At 37.7% G+C, this 16436-nt stretch overlaps 1 protein-coding gene across 2 annotated transcripts in view; it reads left to right on the top strand.

The window, feature by feature from the left end:
• dock1.L (dedicator of cytokinesis 1 L homeolog) overlaps positions 1-16436 on the top strand; it is a 269367-nt gene that overhangs the window by 105854 nt on the left and 147077 nt on the right. For both annotated transcript variants that reach the window (XM_041568646.1, XM_018225171.2), the window contains exon 27: positions 570-665. In XM_041568646.1, the coding sequence (XP_041424580.1) occupies positions 570-665 (96 nt within the window). The remainder of the gene's footprint in view (positions 1-569; positions 666-16436) is intronic.

Genomic DNA, 16436 nt, shown 5'->3' with positions numbered 1-16436 from the left:
TTAAGTTTATCAGAGCACAAGTGACATGACTGGGGGCAGCTGGGAAACTGACAATATGTCTAGTCCCATGTCAGATTTCAAAATTAAATAATAAAAAAAAAACTGTTTGCTCTTTTAAAAAACTGATTTCAGTGCATAATTCTGCTAGAGCAGCACAATTAACTGATGCATTTTTTAAAAAAAAATGACAGTATCCCTTTAAGTCACAGTTGACTTGACCACTGCACTGTCTATTGAGACTGATAAGATTAACCCAATCATAGAATCTATGATGCTGAAATGAAAGCAACATCAAGCTAGTAGATTCAGAATTCCCTTTATATCCACAATGTGCTGTGCTTCAAGATCAATGTGAATGTTTTGGTTGCTTTTGCTTCATACGTTCTTAAAGGTGCAGCGCACCTTTAAATTAACTTTCTGTGTATCCGAGACAATTTGCCATTGTCCTTAGATGATTATTTTTCTGTTTAGCATCATCCAGTTTGCATTTTCAGCAAACAACCAAGCAGTGGCTTCAAGAAGAGGCTGGAATATGAATAGGGGCTAATGGTACTTCTTTGTTTTCTCAGGGACCAACCCAGCGCCACATTCAGATCATTATGGAAAAATTATTAAGAACAGTAAACCGGACCGTTATATCCATGGGCCGTGATTCAGAACTCATAGTAAGTGTTTCTAGCAAACTGCACGTTTCTACTTTATACCAATGTCTTAATGATTCTGTATTTTATACAAATACTTATATAGAGATTATTATTAAAGGACCAGTAACACCAATTTTTTTTTAATACTTATTTCCCCCTAAAATAGCTATAATGATGGGTAAGGCTTACCCCCCTTGGCTTTCTTTTTTTTTTTAAATCATCAGCTTGGATTTGACTTTCAAAGTGCCCCATAGGAGAAAGGTAAAAAGGTGCTGTCAGCTTGTATTTCTAGAACCGGAAGTCAATGATCTAAAGCACCTAAGCTTTTTTTCAGTGTCTGCTGCTTAAATTTATGTTTCTATTCCTTGGGATAGCTTTTGGGGTAATGATGTGAGCATACATTTAAGCTGCAGATGCTGAAAAAAAGTGTTTTAGTTACAGGTACAAAGCAGACTTCCGTTTCAGTGCACAGGTGGAATTCAAGCTGCCGTCGCCTTTTCTCGACAGCTTGAATTTGACTTTTAATGTCAAATTCAAGCTGAAGATTTGAAACCATCTAAGGGGAAGTAAGCCATACCTATTATTATAGCTGTTTTAGGGGGAATTAAGTATTTAAAAAAAAGATTTGGTGTTACTGTTCACAACTAAAGCTCATTTGAATTGTATTGGAGTGCTGGGATAACTACCCTGTGCCATAGAAAATAAAGTTCTTACTGTATAGATTGTTACTGTAAGGACCTCCTTTCCTATATTCACAGTGCACAGGGTACCATTGGAGTTAAATATCTTCACAGATTTCTGGCGATGTTGCCGATGGCACCCAAGCAGCATTTAGATTTAAACAGTCACCTATAAGTAAGGGCAGAGACACGCTCAGATTCGGGGAGAATAATGGCCCATCGACTAATCTCCTCTTCTTCTGGGCGACTAATCTCCCCGAACTGACTCCCACCGGCTAGAATGTAAATCGCTGACGGGATGACAATCGGTGCGCTTTGTTTTCCAAAGTTGGCTCACGAGGAAACTTCGGGTGACTTCGGAAATGAATTTCTCCGAGTGCCATCCCGCCAGTAGCCAACGGGAGGCGGTTCAGGTAGATTAGTCGCCCTGAAGAAGAGCAGATTTACTGCCAGGCGACCAGGCGAATCCCCCTAAATCTGAGTATGTGTCTCTGCCCTAAAAGCAAAGATCTGATTGGTTGCTATGGGCAACATCTCTGGAAATCTGTGGAGATATTTATCTCCAGTGTTAGTAAACATGCCCCCAAATCACTACACTGTGCTACAGCTACATATGTTAAGTTCAAGAGTTAGAGAAGGTGTAGACATTTCTGTATCTCTATCTATGGAAAAGGTCAGTTTTTTTGGCCTTTAGTTACCCTTTAACAGTTTGAGTCTTTTTTTCTTTTCAAAATCCAACGTGTCTGGGTGAATGTGCTGTTTTCCTTTGCTGTCCTGCTATGCTTTTGTTCCTAAGTGTTGTGAAGTAATTAGGACTTATGTTAAAGAGGGGCTTTTATTATACATCCCCTGTAGGCTATAACAAGTATTTTGGCACTTGATTGCTCCCCAGCTGCACAAGTTCTGCTCTAGCCATTCTTGCAGCTGTGCACCCTATCCATAGTCCCTGGCACAGCCGCCTGCCGTCAGCTAGAAGTTGGCAGATTGTTCCTCGGGGCTTGCACAAGGGTTGCAATTCAGGCTCCACATGCAGCAAGTGACACTGCCGTGAGATTTACAAGCTTAAACAGTCCCTTAACCCCTTCTACAGTTGTACAGTCTTCCCCATAAGGCTAAAATTTAGCCATAACTTCAACTTCTCCTTTAAAATCAATAGTAAGTATAATAACTGCAATTCTGTCAAGGATTATTCTTGTCGTATATTGTTAAGACTGCAGTGCAGGTATGGGACCTGTTATCCAGACCTGGGGCTTTTCGAATTACCGATTTTTCGATAATTAAAGGAGAAACAAACCCGTAACATAAAAAACCCCTACCCTTTGTAGACCCCCTCTCTCCTCCCCCCCCAGCCTAGGTGGTACCCGGGGCAAATACCCCTAACTTTTTACTTACCCCTCTGTGCAGATTCTGTCCCCCGCAGTTCACGGCGATCATCTTCTTTTCTTCGTTAAACTTCGGAAGCAGACCTTCGTTTTCGGCTCATGCGCAGTTGGAGTAATTTTCCGGTCCCGAACAACTGCACATGCATCGGCTTTCGGGAATTTTCGGGACTTTTGGCGCATGTGCAGTTGTTCGGGTCCAGAAAATTACTCCAACTGCGCATGCGCCTAAAACGAAGGTCTGCTTCCAAGGTTAATGAAGAAAAGAAGATGGCTGCTAGGCAGAGAGAAGGGAGGGGGTTCTACAAAGGGTAGGGGGGTAGGGTTTTTGTATGTTACAGGTTTGTTTCTCCTTTAAGATCTTTTATTATTACAGAGAAAAAGGAAATCATTTTTTAAAAAATTTGGATTATTTGGATAAAATGGAGTCTATGGGAGATGGCCATTCTGAATATTGGATCCCATATCTGTACATAAACATTTTTCAGGAAGATGAACATCCTTGTGAAACGATATTCGGGTCTGCGTGGCTTTTGCACTTGCACATTTAAATGGAGAATGGTTTATAATATTCTATTACATGCAATAAAGTCTAATGCATTCTAGAGGTTTCAAATTGATTTAATAGTTTTATTTAAATGTCGTTATAGGCCAGATTGTTCAGCTAGCAGTGGGGTTTTTTTTGTGTGTGTTGTGCATAGCTTGTGCTTTTGAAATTCAGATTTCAGCAATGAACACACTGTTTAACGGGGCAAGAGTCTGCCATCTGTAGCTCTTTCCGACTTTACATAACTGAAACTCCCAAGGTCCCCTTGCACCCTTTTCTGGTGCAAAAAAAACGGAACTTTGTAGTTTCTGAACAGCTGGCGAGTTCCTTGTGTCGATGGGAAGGAAGGCAAATGTAACTAAAGCCACATTCTACTTTCTGATCCCAAAGAGCAAACTCAAATAAACCAGCAGTTTGCAGAGAAGCCTCTGTATAATGAGCTGCTCTTTATCTAAAAAGATAACTGGGGAACTGTAGCTGGAGAAAGGAAGGGGTTTATGGATATACAGAGGCTGATGATTTGTTTGACTTTGCTCTTTGGGATTAGGAAATAGAATATGGATTTAGTTTCATTTTGAAACATTGCCCTTTAGTTTAGTGCAAGAAAGAACATAGATATTTCCTAATTAAAACATATATTCATCAAAAACGCTTTTCATTGAAGCAATATTGAAAAAATGGGGTGTATTGTCCTTTAAAGCATAGATTATTAGAAACGTTCTTAGTAAAGCAGTGTCACAGTACTTTCCTGGATTCGTCTGTGATCAGAAGTGCTGTTTGCAAAGTGCTGAAAGGGTAGCAAAATTAATCATGCTCTTACACTGTTCACAAAGATACTGGCACCCATACATGCTCTGTAGTAACTTGTATCAATGCTCAGATAAAGTTACACAAGGTTCATCTAGTAGATTGCACCCATAGACACAGCGGATTTGAACTTGTCGCTAATACTATAGTTGAAGCCATTTGCTTTGGCAAGGATGAAGTAACACTGTGAATAACATGTACTGTTATGGGACCTGTTATCCAGAATGCTCGGGACCTGGGGTTTTCTAGATAGTGGATCTTTCCGTAATTTGCACCTCCATTCTGTCATGATTTTTTTAATGTTGTTTTTATTTCTAAATTGCACTGTTTACACTGCAAATAATTCACTCTACCATATAAAATTTCCATTCCTGAATCAGCAAGTGTACTTTTTTTTATTTATAGTATTGGTGTGCAGACGCCATCTTTTGTTCTTGTCATGTGATTTCAGAAAGAGCCAGGATGGAACTGCTTTCTGGCAGGCTGTGTTTTTTTTCTACTCAATGTAACTGAATGTGTTGCAGTGGGACCTGTATTTTACTATTGAGTGCTGTTCTTCGATCTACCAGGCAGCTGTTATCTTGTGTTAAGGTCCCCATAGATGCAAAGATCTTTAGTTGGTGAACGACTGATTTTAGCGAAATCCGACCAATCCATCAAATTTGCATGAAGTTAGTGGGATTCGAACGATCGTACATCTTTACGATTTTTCGTCCGACATCTGTCAGAAAATTGATCGGCCAGGTTAAAAAAATTTTATTGGTCCGAGTACAATCTATCTATGTTTGCAGGGCCAAGCAGGCAGCTCCCCTCAGTTTTCCTAGCAATATCGACCGAAATAGTCTTTTTAGTTGATGGATAAATTGTACATTTAAACGATCATTTCAAGATAATTGTGGTTGCACGATAACGAAAAGATCTTTACATCAATGGCCAGCTTTAGGGAGCTGTTCTCTGGCTAACTTCACATTGTTCTGTTGTTAGGCTGCTGCGTGGGGGAGGGAGGGGAGTGATATCAAACCAATTTGCATTACAGCAGTAAAGATTGACTGAAGTTTATCAGAGCACAAGTCACATGACAGGGGGACACCGAGGAAACTGACAATATGTCTAGCCCCATGTCAGATTTAAAATTAAATATAAAAAAAAACGTTTGTTTTTTTTGAGAAATGGATTCCAGTGCAGAATTCTGCTGGAGCAGCACTATTAACTGATGCATTTTGGGAAAAAAAAGTTTTCCCATTAAAGTATCCCTTTAAGGTGCATGTCATGCGCATTCTTTTTCTTTCGCCTATTACATATACATGCACAGTCTATTATAGGAGCTCCTGGAGACAATCTAGCACAGTCTTTTTTGTCATCACGGCACCAGCACAAACGCAGGAGTAAAGCTTGTAATAACCATCATTTGCGCTTGATGAGTACAACATAATCCAATATGTATCCTGCTCAATAAATAATCGCTCAGCAGTAGGAGACTCAATTCCTGCGCGTTTACTGCGGATATCCATCCTTGAAAATCTTCAAGTGACACTGTCCCATTATACAACCATGTGTTTGATTACAGTTCGCTACTACAGGTAGGTTCATCTCTTATCAATCTTTTCCAATAACCGTTCCCCCCCCCCTCGTCCAATTTTTTCCCTTTATTGGAAAGGCTACGTCTATTTCACAGAATAGCAGATTGTTTTTATTAAACATTTATTAGGCTGCATTTGGACTGGGGAACAGTTGCCTTAAGGTTGCAGAATTATGCATTATCATTATAATAATATCCACATACCCATTTGTTTTTTTCCCTTCTGCAGGGACCCACTGTTATTAAAGCACAGCTTTCATTTATTTCTTCTGACAAACAATGCAATTTACTTTTCCCTACAATCTTATTTTGAATTCTCACCTGACTTGAGGTCCTGTGACATTTTGCAGAATTTTAAATTGCGTTGTCTGTGTGTGGCTGTTTTGTTTTTTTTATGAGTTTTTTTACATTTTAAATTTTTATTCATGAATAACTTATGCACATTTGTACCTACTAGAATACATATTATGCACTATACTTCTAGAAGAAAATGTTTTCCTTAAGCTGTTGCCTCAAGCAAATAATATAAATGTAAAGCAAAGATTCACCATACCCAAATACCTCCGTTTCTCCAATTTGTTCTTCTAGAGCTGGGGTCCCTAAACAGTTTTACCCATGGGCCACATTCAAATGTTAAACGAGTTGGTGATCACCCAACTGGGGGTACCAAATAAAGGGCTTGATTAGCCATTATGTGGAATGTCCGTCTACAGGAGGCTCTTTTTGGCAGTACACCTGGTTTGTATACAACCAAAACTTGCCTCCAAGCCAGGTATTCAAAATTAAGCACCTGTTTTGAACAACAGGTTGAGGATCATTGTTCTAGAGCAGTGGTTGACAAACATTTTGAGTTGAAACCCCACTTGAAGGTCGACCATTTGGGCAGGACCCACACTGAAGGTCTAACCTTTGGTCAGGGCCTGCCTTTTCTCATGAAATTAGTACAAATATAGGAAACTATCGGTCTACTGGTCATAGTGATACAGAAAATATTCCTATTCACCACAAATCTCACCCTAATTGACCTTCAAACTGGACTTCCAGGTGTATCTAAATATGCAAATTACCATTTTCAGGCTGGGCCCCTGTCACTGCTCCATGTCCTTCCCTGGGGTGCAGCTTGGTAATTTAGAAAACACTTCTCTAAAGGCACCAAGATTCAAACACATCACGCTTAGCTCTCTTACTACTTATTGTAAACCCTTGCAAGGTATCATCTCATTGCTTTTACTGATGAAAAAGAAGCCTAGAAGATAAGATAATACGTACTGAGGAACATTGAGAGCTGAACCTTAAAGGGATACTGTCATGGGAAAAAAAATTTTTTTCAAAATGAATCAGTTAATAGTGCTACTCCAGCAGAATTCTGCACTGAAATCCATTTCTCAAAAGAGCAAACAGATTTTTTTTATATTCAATTTTGAAATCTGACATGGGGCTAGACATATTGTCATTTTCCCAGCTGCCCCAAGTCATGTGACTTGATAAACTTCAATCACTCTTTACTGCTGTACTGCAAGTTAGAGTGATATCACCCTCTCCCTTTTTCCCCCAGCAGCCAAACAAAAGAACAATGGGAAGGTAACCAGATAACAGCTCCCTAACACAAGATAACAGCTGCCTGGTAGATCTAAGAACAACACTCAATAGTAAAAACCCATGTCCCACTGAGACACATTCAGTTACATTGAGAAGGAAAAACAGCAGCCTGCCAGAAAGCATTTCTCTCCTGAAGTGCAGGCACAAGTCACATGACCAGGGGCAGCTGGGAAATTGACAAAATGTCTAGCCCCATGTCAGATTTCAAAATTGAATATTAAAAAATCTGTTTGCTCTTTTGAGAAATGGATTTCAGTGCAGAATTCTGCTGGAGCAGCACTATTCACTGATTCATTTTGAAATTTTTTTTTTCCCATGACAGTATCCCTTGAACTTGCACTGTTGCACTGAACATGGAGACTTGTAACTCTCCCCGCTGAAACTAATCAATGAAAGGTTATTGGTGAGGTGTACATAAAGGGGGGGAAATTTTGAGAATAGTGATTCATTTTATATAATATTTCCAAAAAATAAAATCATTCTGAAAAATCTCAATAGACTTTGAAACTAACCCCACTTACAGCTAAGCTCACTTCTATATTGGAGTGGACACCATAGCGTTGTTCACAAAACCCCTCAATAGCAGGCATGCTTTCTTCAGTGAACGCGATTCAATTAAATCTTTATAATACCTTTCATTCACACAATTTCAGGGCAGCACGTGGGGTTTTAATTGGCGCTTCACTCTTTATCTTCATCAGTGCTTGATAGAGTGAAGTGCCAATTAAATCTTTAAAATACTTTTAACACTGCAAATTGGGTATTATGCTGCCCTAAAAATGTGAGAACTAAAAGTGATACGAACACTAAAAATATTCAAAATATTAATGTACATTAAGGGACAGATTAGTAAATTTGAATTTTCGAGTGTCAAAATTCACACATTCAAATTTTAATCCCCCTATTCAAATACAAATTCAAATGGGAGATATATCACACCTCGACCATGGAAACAGTCCTAATTGGAATATTCGCCACCTAAAACCGGTCCATTGAGCCATTTGGAGATGTTAATAGCCTTATTGACATTCACGTTTAATTTTCGGAGAAAAACTCGATTCGTACGAATCGAATACAATTCAAATTATCGGGTCAGAACCATTAGATCAAATATTAGGCATTTGAATTTTTTCTTAAATAACCTCCCAGTCGATTTGTGAGTATATATTCTAAAGATGGCCATACACGGGCAGATAAAGTTGCCAATAAAGTTGCCAACCTTTAGACCAATTCTGCAATTTATACGCCCGTGTGTGGGGGCTTCCGACGAAAAAAAAAAATATAAATAGCATACAAAGGCAATTTTATGATCGTGTAAAAAGGTTTAATTTTGGCTTTCAGTATCTGTTTAAAGGCATTTTAAATATTTCATTGGAGTGCTATCACTTGAAGAAAACACTAACCTCAATAGTCAAATATCAAAAAGTATTAATCGCAAAAAGTGATTTAAGATTGGTATCTCTCTTTTCATAAATAATGGAAAGCTCCGTAGGTATTGTACCTTTGTAATTTGATTATTATGTGATTTGATCTTCATTCTCTAAAGAATTTTGGCAATGACAACATAGACGTTAGTATTGTGCAATATAAACATACGTATCTTTAATTAAAAACTTTAAAAAATACAGTAATGCTTTCACCCCTTCCCTCCCGACAGATTTAACAATTGCACTTCCTTCTTGACGCTTTGTCCACTACTTCACTTACATTTTAGGTTATACAGAAAAATAAGTACATTTTCATAGCCCTATTAAAGAACTCCCTTTTTTGTTTGTTCATAAAGCATTGTTTTACCAGGGCATGGTTACGTTGTTATTTAAGATGAATCTATAACAGCACAAACCACATACTCGCTGCGAGATATCACATAGTGATAAAAACATCTCTTCCACAACCCCCCAGGTCTCCTGATTCTCCCAAGTCTTTTACTATGAGCGGTGTAATGTTTACAGTCTCAAGTATGCAAGTCATGTTTCCTAGTCTGCAGTTGTGGAAGCAACATAAAAGCCTAAATGTAATATTTGTACTTATATCTAATTTCATGTTGTAATATTTGCCGCTACAATGAAGGTTCTTTATATTGCATTTGGCATAAAAATAAGCAGCCACTTTAAGAGAATATGCTGCTCCTAATAATCAACAAAAATATATATAAAAAAATTCTAGTGTGGCATATTGTGTTATTCACAATTCTGAAATCTGCGAATTAGGGATGAGCGAAATGTTTTGCCTCAAAAAAAAAAAAACACCCATAGACTCTTAATTCATATATTTTTTTAAAACCTGTCGCACGTTTTAAAAAAGAAAAAAAAAAAACGCCCTTTGACTTCAATACGTTTTCCAAATTTTTTGCTGTTTCGCGAATTTTCAGCTAAGAAAAACAGGCAGATTCGCTACTGCTAATTTATAAAGGGATTTCCTTTACCGCAACTTCTATATAGTCTTTAAATTGTATGCCGCCCTTTAAATTGTATGCCTTTAAACAGGGTTAGAATTAGGGATGCATCGAATCCAGGATTCGGTTCAGGATTCGGCCAGGATTTGGCCTTTTTTAGCAGGATTCGGATTCGGTGAATCCTTCTGCCCAGCGGAACCGAATCCGAATCCTAATTTGCATATGCAAATTAGGGGCGGGAGGGAAATTGCATGACTTTTTGTCAGAAAACAAGGAAGTAAAAAATGTTTTCCCCTTCCCACCCCTAATTTGCATATGCAAATTAGGGTTCGGATTCGGTTCGATATTCGGCCGAATCTTTCACGAAGGATTCGGGGGTTCGGCCGAATCCAAAAAAGTGGATTCGGTGCATCCCTAGTTAGAATAAGCGAGTCTTGCAACATTTCTAGCCTCCTTCTATAGTTAAGCTTTAGTTCTCCTTTAAGAAGTGATAATGTAATGTTGTAATCTGTTTCTCTTCATTCTGTCTTCATTCAGGAGTTGGGTGTCAGATGAATGATCCAATATATCTTATAGGGGGGCTCCTTTTGCCTAGAAGATGTATTAGAGCTCACTATTAAAATCACCAGACATCATGGGTCAAATTCATTAAGCAGCGAAAATGCGCTAGCAATGCCTTCGCCACACTCCGCCGCACTTCGCCAGGCGTAGTTTCGCCAGCGCTACGCAAATTCACTAAAATGCGAAGTTGCGCTCAGGGAGGCGAACGGTAGCGAAGTTGCGCTAGTGTTAATTCGTCAAGCAAAGCGAAGTTACGCTAGCGATGCCTTATTTGCATACGGCGCCAAGTTAAAGTACGATGTTCGTATATGTAGCAGCAAATACATTACACTACACAAGCCTGGGAAAGCTTCATAAAATAAAATAGAGTTGTTATTTTGCCCTATACATGTGCCCACTGTATAGTTTAGGTGCCATATGTTAGGAAATGTAGGGGGAAGGAGGGTACCCCCAAAAAAATGTACGATCTTTTTCAGCCTATCACCCTTAAAAAAGGAAAAGACGCCAGTATTTTTTGGGACTTAGAAAAAAATTTCAACTTTTTTTGAAGCAAGCCCTATCTACTGTATTGCACTTCGCCTGGTCTCAGTTGGCGAAGGCAAGTCTGGCGCAAGAGTTAACGTTCATGAAAATCCGCAAGTTAGTGAATTAGCGTAGTTACGTCCCTTCGCCATAGCGCAACTTCGCCTGCCGTAAGGGTGCAAAGTAGCGCTAGAGTAGGTCCACTTCGCTAGTGAATTTACGCCAGCGCCCGTTAGTAAATCGGCGAAGTAACGAAATGACGTCACGCTGGCGAATTTGCGCTACCGTTAGCCACTTCGTGCTTTAGTGAATTTGCCCCTATGTCTCTCTAATTGCAGAATTTGTGCAAAAGGCAGTTATTTTGTTAAATTTTGTTTGTAATGGAATCGGTTATTTGAGTGAGCTTGAATACATCTGCTAGGAAAGGGAGCCCCCCCATAAGATATATTGGATCTTTCATCCAACTGCTGCATGAAGACAGAATGAAGAGAAACAGATGCTAAGAGAGGAATAGTTAATATAAGCTTGATTATTTCAAAAACAATGCAGAATTTGTAATTGAATGTATTGGAAAGTTTCTTCACTATGAGGAAGCTTATATTACATTTTCGTTTTCACGATTGTTCCCCTTTAAGAACACTTAGGTCTGTTAGTGGCACTGCATCCATGCTAGATTGTTCAAGGGTAGATCAATAAATATTACAACATGAGATTTGAAGAAGTTGTGTTTTATTCGTGGTTTCTTTCTAAAGGTGGCCATAGACGTTACAATTACGATCTTTCCTGGAAAAGATCTTTCCAAGAAAGTTTCAATACACACGCGTAGAGCTGAATCAGATATACAGGTAGAACCAATAGAATTCTATTTGTATCTGACAATTGAGCAATAACAATGGCCGATGTTCGGACGCCTTCAAATTTTCCGGCCAGCCCGATTGAGCCAACCACTATCCAAGTCTTCTGCTGATATCACTTGGTTCGTCTCCCACCATATACAATTATCAATGAAAATTAGTTTTGTACAATATAATCGGTGCATTTATGGCCACCTTAAGAGAAACTAGCTGCAGTAAAGGAATTAGTGGTAATGCAGGTTTCGCCTATGTGGAGGCTATGGCATTCACAGATCTTTTTTTATTATTATGACACAGCTTAAAGGACCTGTCATCCAGACATAAAATCGTGTTTAAAAAAAAAAAGTCCTGAAACACAAATAGCTTTTTTTTACATTTTTTTTATCATAACATCCATACCGGTTATAAGGTCTTCTCTACTGTCATTCCTCACTGTCTAATTATGTAGCCAGTGCATGGGCATCAGGTCCCCCATTCTGGTGCATTAAACAAGATTTTGGCATGGCTGCTACATTCTTGCTGTGATTTTGTCATTCCAAGACTGAAGGAAACAAGGTTTACAATTGCTATTGTGTAAAGGTGGCCATAGACGTAACAATTACGATCTTTCTTGGATAAGAACTTTTCAAGAAAGATTGTTTGTTTCAATACACACGTGTAGAGCTGAATTGTCTAACTGTATCTGATGATTCAGCACTAACAATGGCCGATGTACCTTCAAAGCCGCCCAATCAAAATTTTTCATCCAGCCTGATAGACGAGCCAACCGATATCCAAGTCTTTTGCCGATATCGGTTAGCTCGTATCCCAGCATACACGCACCGAATATTGTACGACAATTAATTTTGTACGATAATATCTGTGCGTCTATGGCCACCTATTAGTAACGTTTATTTTGCTTGACTAACCCAATAGAAAATAATTTAGAATTATTTCTCAGGATGACAGGTCCCTTTAACCATTCTCCTAACATGTATTTGTAATATTGGTGAACTCTGAACGCTCTAATAAGGGGTTTTCTGTCCTGCAAGTGAAACAAGATATTCCCTTCAAAGTTAAGCAGACAAGCTAAAGACAATCAAGGAGACAGAGCAGGAATAGAATACAGCAGCTTGATTGGTGGAGGTTTATGAAGAACAGTGGGTCTGGCTAAACAAGCAGGGAATGATAAAATATTTGATTATAATAATAAATAGCACTAAAGAAAACAATGAAAAACATTGGCAAAGGACAAAGCATAATACAGGTATAGGACCCATTATCCAGAATGATCAGAGACCTGGGGTTTTCCAGGATTGATTATATCCTTGTTGGGATCAAGTACAAGAAGTACAAGTTACTGTTTCATTATGACAGAAAAAATTAAGTCATTTAAAGAAATGTGAAATATTTGATTGAAATGGAGTCTATGGGAGATTGCCTTGCCGTAATGGATTTTGGGTTTCTGGATAACAGATCCCATACTTGTATCTTTTAAACACGTTAAAAAATATAAAATGAAAGTAAAGTGCTCAGAAGAGCAGGTTTTACAGTATTATTTTTTTTTTTTGGACCATAGATTTTCTTTACTGGAATTCTGCAGCTTCATATTTAAATGAGAACTAAACCATAAAAATGAATGTGGCTAAAAATGCCATATTTTACCTACTGAACTTATTACACCAGCCTAAAATTTCAGCTTGTCAATAGCAGCAATGATCCAGGACTTCAAACTTGTCACAGGGGGTCACCATCTTGGAAAGTGTCTGTGACACTCACATGCTCAGTGGGCTCTGAGCAGCTGTTGAGACACTAAACTTAGGGGTCGTCACTAATTATCCAGCAGAAAATGAGGTTTGTCTGTAATATAAGCTGATGCTACAGGACTGATTATTAAATTCTTATGCTAATTGCACTGGTTTCTGTGCTGCCATGTAGTAATTATCTGTATTAATTACTAATTAGCCTTATATTGTGACATTTCTATTCTATGTGTACTGTATATTGTGAGTGGGTCCCTAAGCTCAGTAAGTGACAGCAGCACAGAGCATGTGCAGTGAATCAGCAGAAAAGAAGATGGGGAGCTACTGGGGCATCTTTGGAGACACAGATCGTTACTGCTAAAGGGCTGTGGTTGCCTTGGGCTGGTACAGAAACCCAATACATAATGTACAACATTTCTAGCTACTTCTTTAGTTAGGCTTTAAGAAGTGATAATGTAATGTTAGTAAGCGCTAAATAGTGTTGGTACAGGTAAATCATTCTGTTATTTTCCATGTCTGTGTAGTTCCTCTTTTGCACTAGAAAATTAGTGATCTCGGCTTGGCAGACCACACACAGCACAATTTGCCTGAGAGCAAGAAACATAATGAAAAATAGCTTATCCGTTACTCACATTAAATAAATACATTTGTAATTTCATTCAAAAGTCACATTATGAAATTGTATACATATATGTATGTGAATGTTCCAAGTCCTCATATAAAAGACATCTATTGATGTTTTCAGTTAAATATATAGGAATAGCGTAACTTTTCATTTTAGAAGTAAATATTGTGAAATATTTTTTTGTGGGGCAGGCTTGGGGAATATATTATGTAGAAAGTAGGGAACCTTCAATATTCTTTCTATCACTACAGGTACAAGCCACAAAAATCTATCACTGCAATTTTTTTTTTAAAAAAAATTGTGGCTATTTAATTCTTAGAAATTGGTGTATATCAGCTCTCTTTATTTACTTGCGCTATTCTAAGAAATAAAAATGATTGTTTACTAGGGATGCAACAAATCCAAAATTTTACAACTGACCCAATCAACAAACGCTAATTATAATAAAACTGAAAGAAAAGTTAAGATACCAAGCTGCATCAGAAATTTGCATATCAGACGTTTCAGTGCATTTTTCCGACACTAACTTTAGGGGAAGATTTAATAAAATTTTTGCGACTATTTGCAAAAATCATGAAGTTGGAAATAGGAATAAGCAAATCTTTTCACCTGATCCAGATTTGCAGTGAAATTCAAGTTTTCATGAGTAGTGAAAAATAATTTTGCCATGCATTTTGTTTTGCTGGGGGGAAAAAATCACCCTTTGACTTCATTGCATTTGGCATGTTTACTCCAATGAATTTGGTTTAAAACTCAATTTAACTCAAATACATTTATGGGCAGATTTATCAAAGGTCAAATTTCGAATGTGAATTTTTTTTTTACTCTAACAAATTCAAATTTACTCACAACTCAAATATGTTAATTACCTTCCTGACATTCAAGTTTTTTCGGAGGGAAAACTCGATTTGAATATGATTAGAATTTTCACGTTGGGGCTATTCTTTAAAGGGATCCTGTCATCGGAAAACATGTTTTTGTCAAAACGCATCAGTTAATAGTGCTACTCCAGCAGAATTCTGCACTGAAATCCATTTCTCAAAAGAGCAAACAGATTTTTTTATATTCAATTTTGAAATCTGACATGGGGCTAGACATTTTGTCAATTTCCCATGTCATGTGACTTGTGCCTTCACTTTAGGAGAGAAATGCTTTCTGGCAGGCTGCTGTTTTTCCTTCTCAATGTAACTGAATGTGTCTCAGTGGGACATGGGTTTTTACTATTGAGTGTTGTACTTAGATCTACCAGGCAGCTGTTATCTTGTGTTAGGGAGCTGCTATCTGGTTACCTTCCCATTGTTCTTTTGTTTAGCTGCTGGGGGGGAGGGGGTGATATCACTCAAACTTGCAGTACAGCAGTAAAGAGTGATTGACGTTTATCAGAGCACAAGTCACACGACTTGGGGCAGCTGGGAAATTGACAATATGTCTAGCCCCATGTCAGATTTCAAAATTGAATATAAAAAAATCTGTTTGCTCTTTTAAGAAATGGATTTCAGTGCAGAATTCTGCTGGAGCAGCACTATTAACTGATTGAACGTCTAATATTTGATCAAATAGCCTCGACCCGAAAATTCGAATCAAATTCAAATCGAGTTTTCCTTCTGAAAAAACTTGAATGTCAGGACGGCAATTACCATATTCAAATGGTTCAACGGACCTCTGACATTGACTAGTAAATTAATTCGGCAGGTTTTAGGTGGCACATTTTAAAATTAGAACTGTTTCCATGGTCGAGGTATGATAAATCTCACATTTGAATTGGGGGATTAAAATTCGAATGTGTGAATTTTGACAGCAAAAAACAATTTAAAATTCTAATTTAAATTTACCATTTGACCCTTAATAAATCTGCCCCTTAGTGCAAGATAAAAACAGCATCTCACTTTATGTACCATGGATTCTCAAATTCATAGCAAAATAGGGCAGTTTTTTTTTTTCCAAGATTTTTTTTTTTTAAAGTTGCTTGAAAAATAAACAAATACAGGGGGATAAAACTGAATACATTTGAGACAGCTCCCCTCCCCCCAACTTAGGTGTGGTTGCTAATATTTCAGGTTTAGTATTTAATATTTCTTTTTTAGATTTTGTTGCCAGCTACATAGTAAAAGTCATATGACCACAAGAATTTTGATATGGCGATGGGAACAGGGAATATTTGTTGCAAATTCTGCCTCTTGTTTTAAAAAACAAAAAAATCTTCCATACAAACTTTGTACTGGTGTGTGAATTTGTTGCACCCCATCTCTAGGCAATATAAATTGTGTAACAGTTACAATCATGTCTTTGTATAAAGCATTAATAACTTAACATTGTATTCCTTAACAATAGAATGAACATCCTTTATTCATATTTTGTAAGTAGTTAATAGAAAATATTTTAATGTACATATTTTAATTTATTTATCTGACTTAAATAAATTTAGATTACACTCTTCTGAATTATATAGTTGTATTGAAAAAAAATCTAGTTCTCTATGAACTATTGTAATAAAGCAAACTG

Source organism: Xenopus laevis, chromosome 7L, assembly GCF_017654675.1.
Source record: "Xenopus laevis strain J_2021 chromosome 7L, Xenopus_laevis_v10.1, whole genome shotgun sequence".
NCBI classification, from domain to species: domain Eukaryota; kingdom Metazoa; phylum Chordata; class Amphibia; order Anura; family Pipidae; genus Xenopus; species Xenopus laevis.
This window is presented reverse-complemented; position numbering and strand designations above follow the sequence as displayed.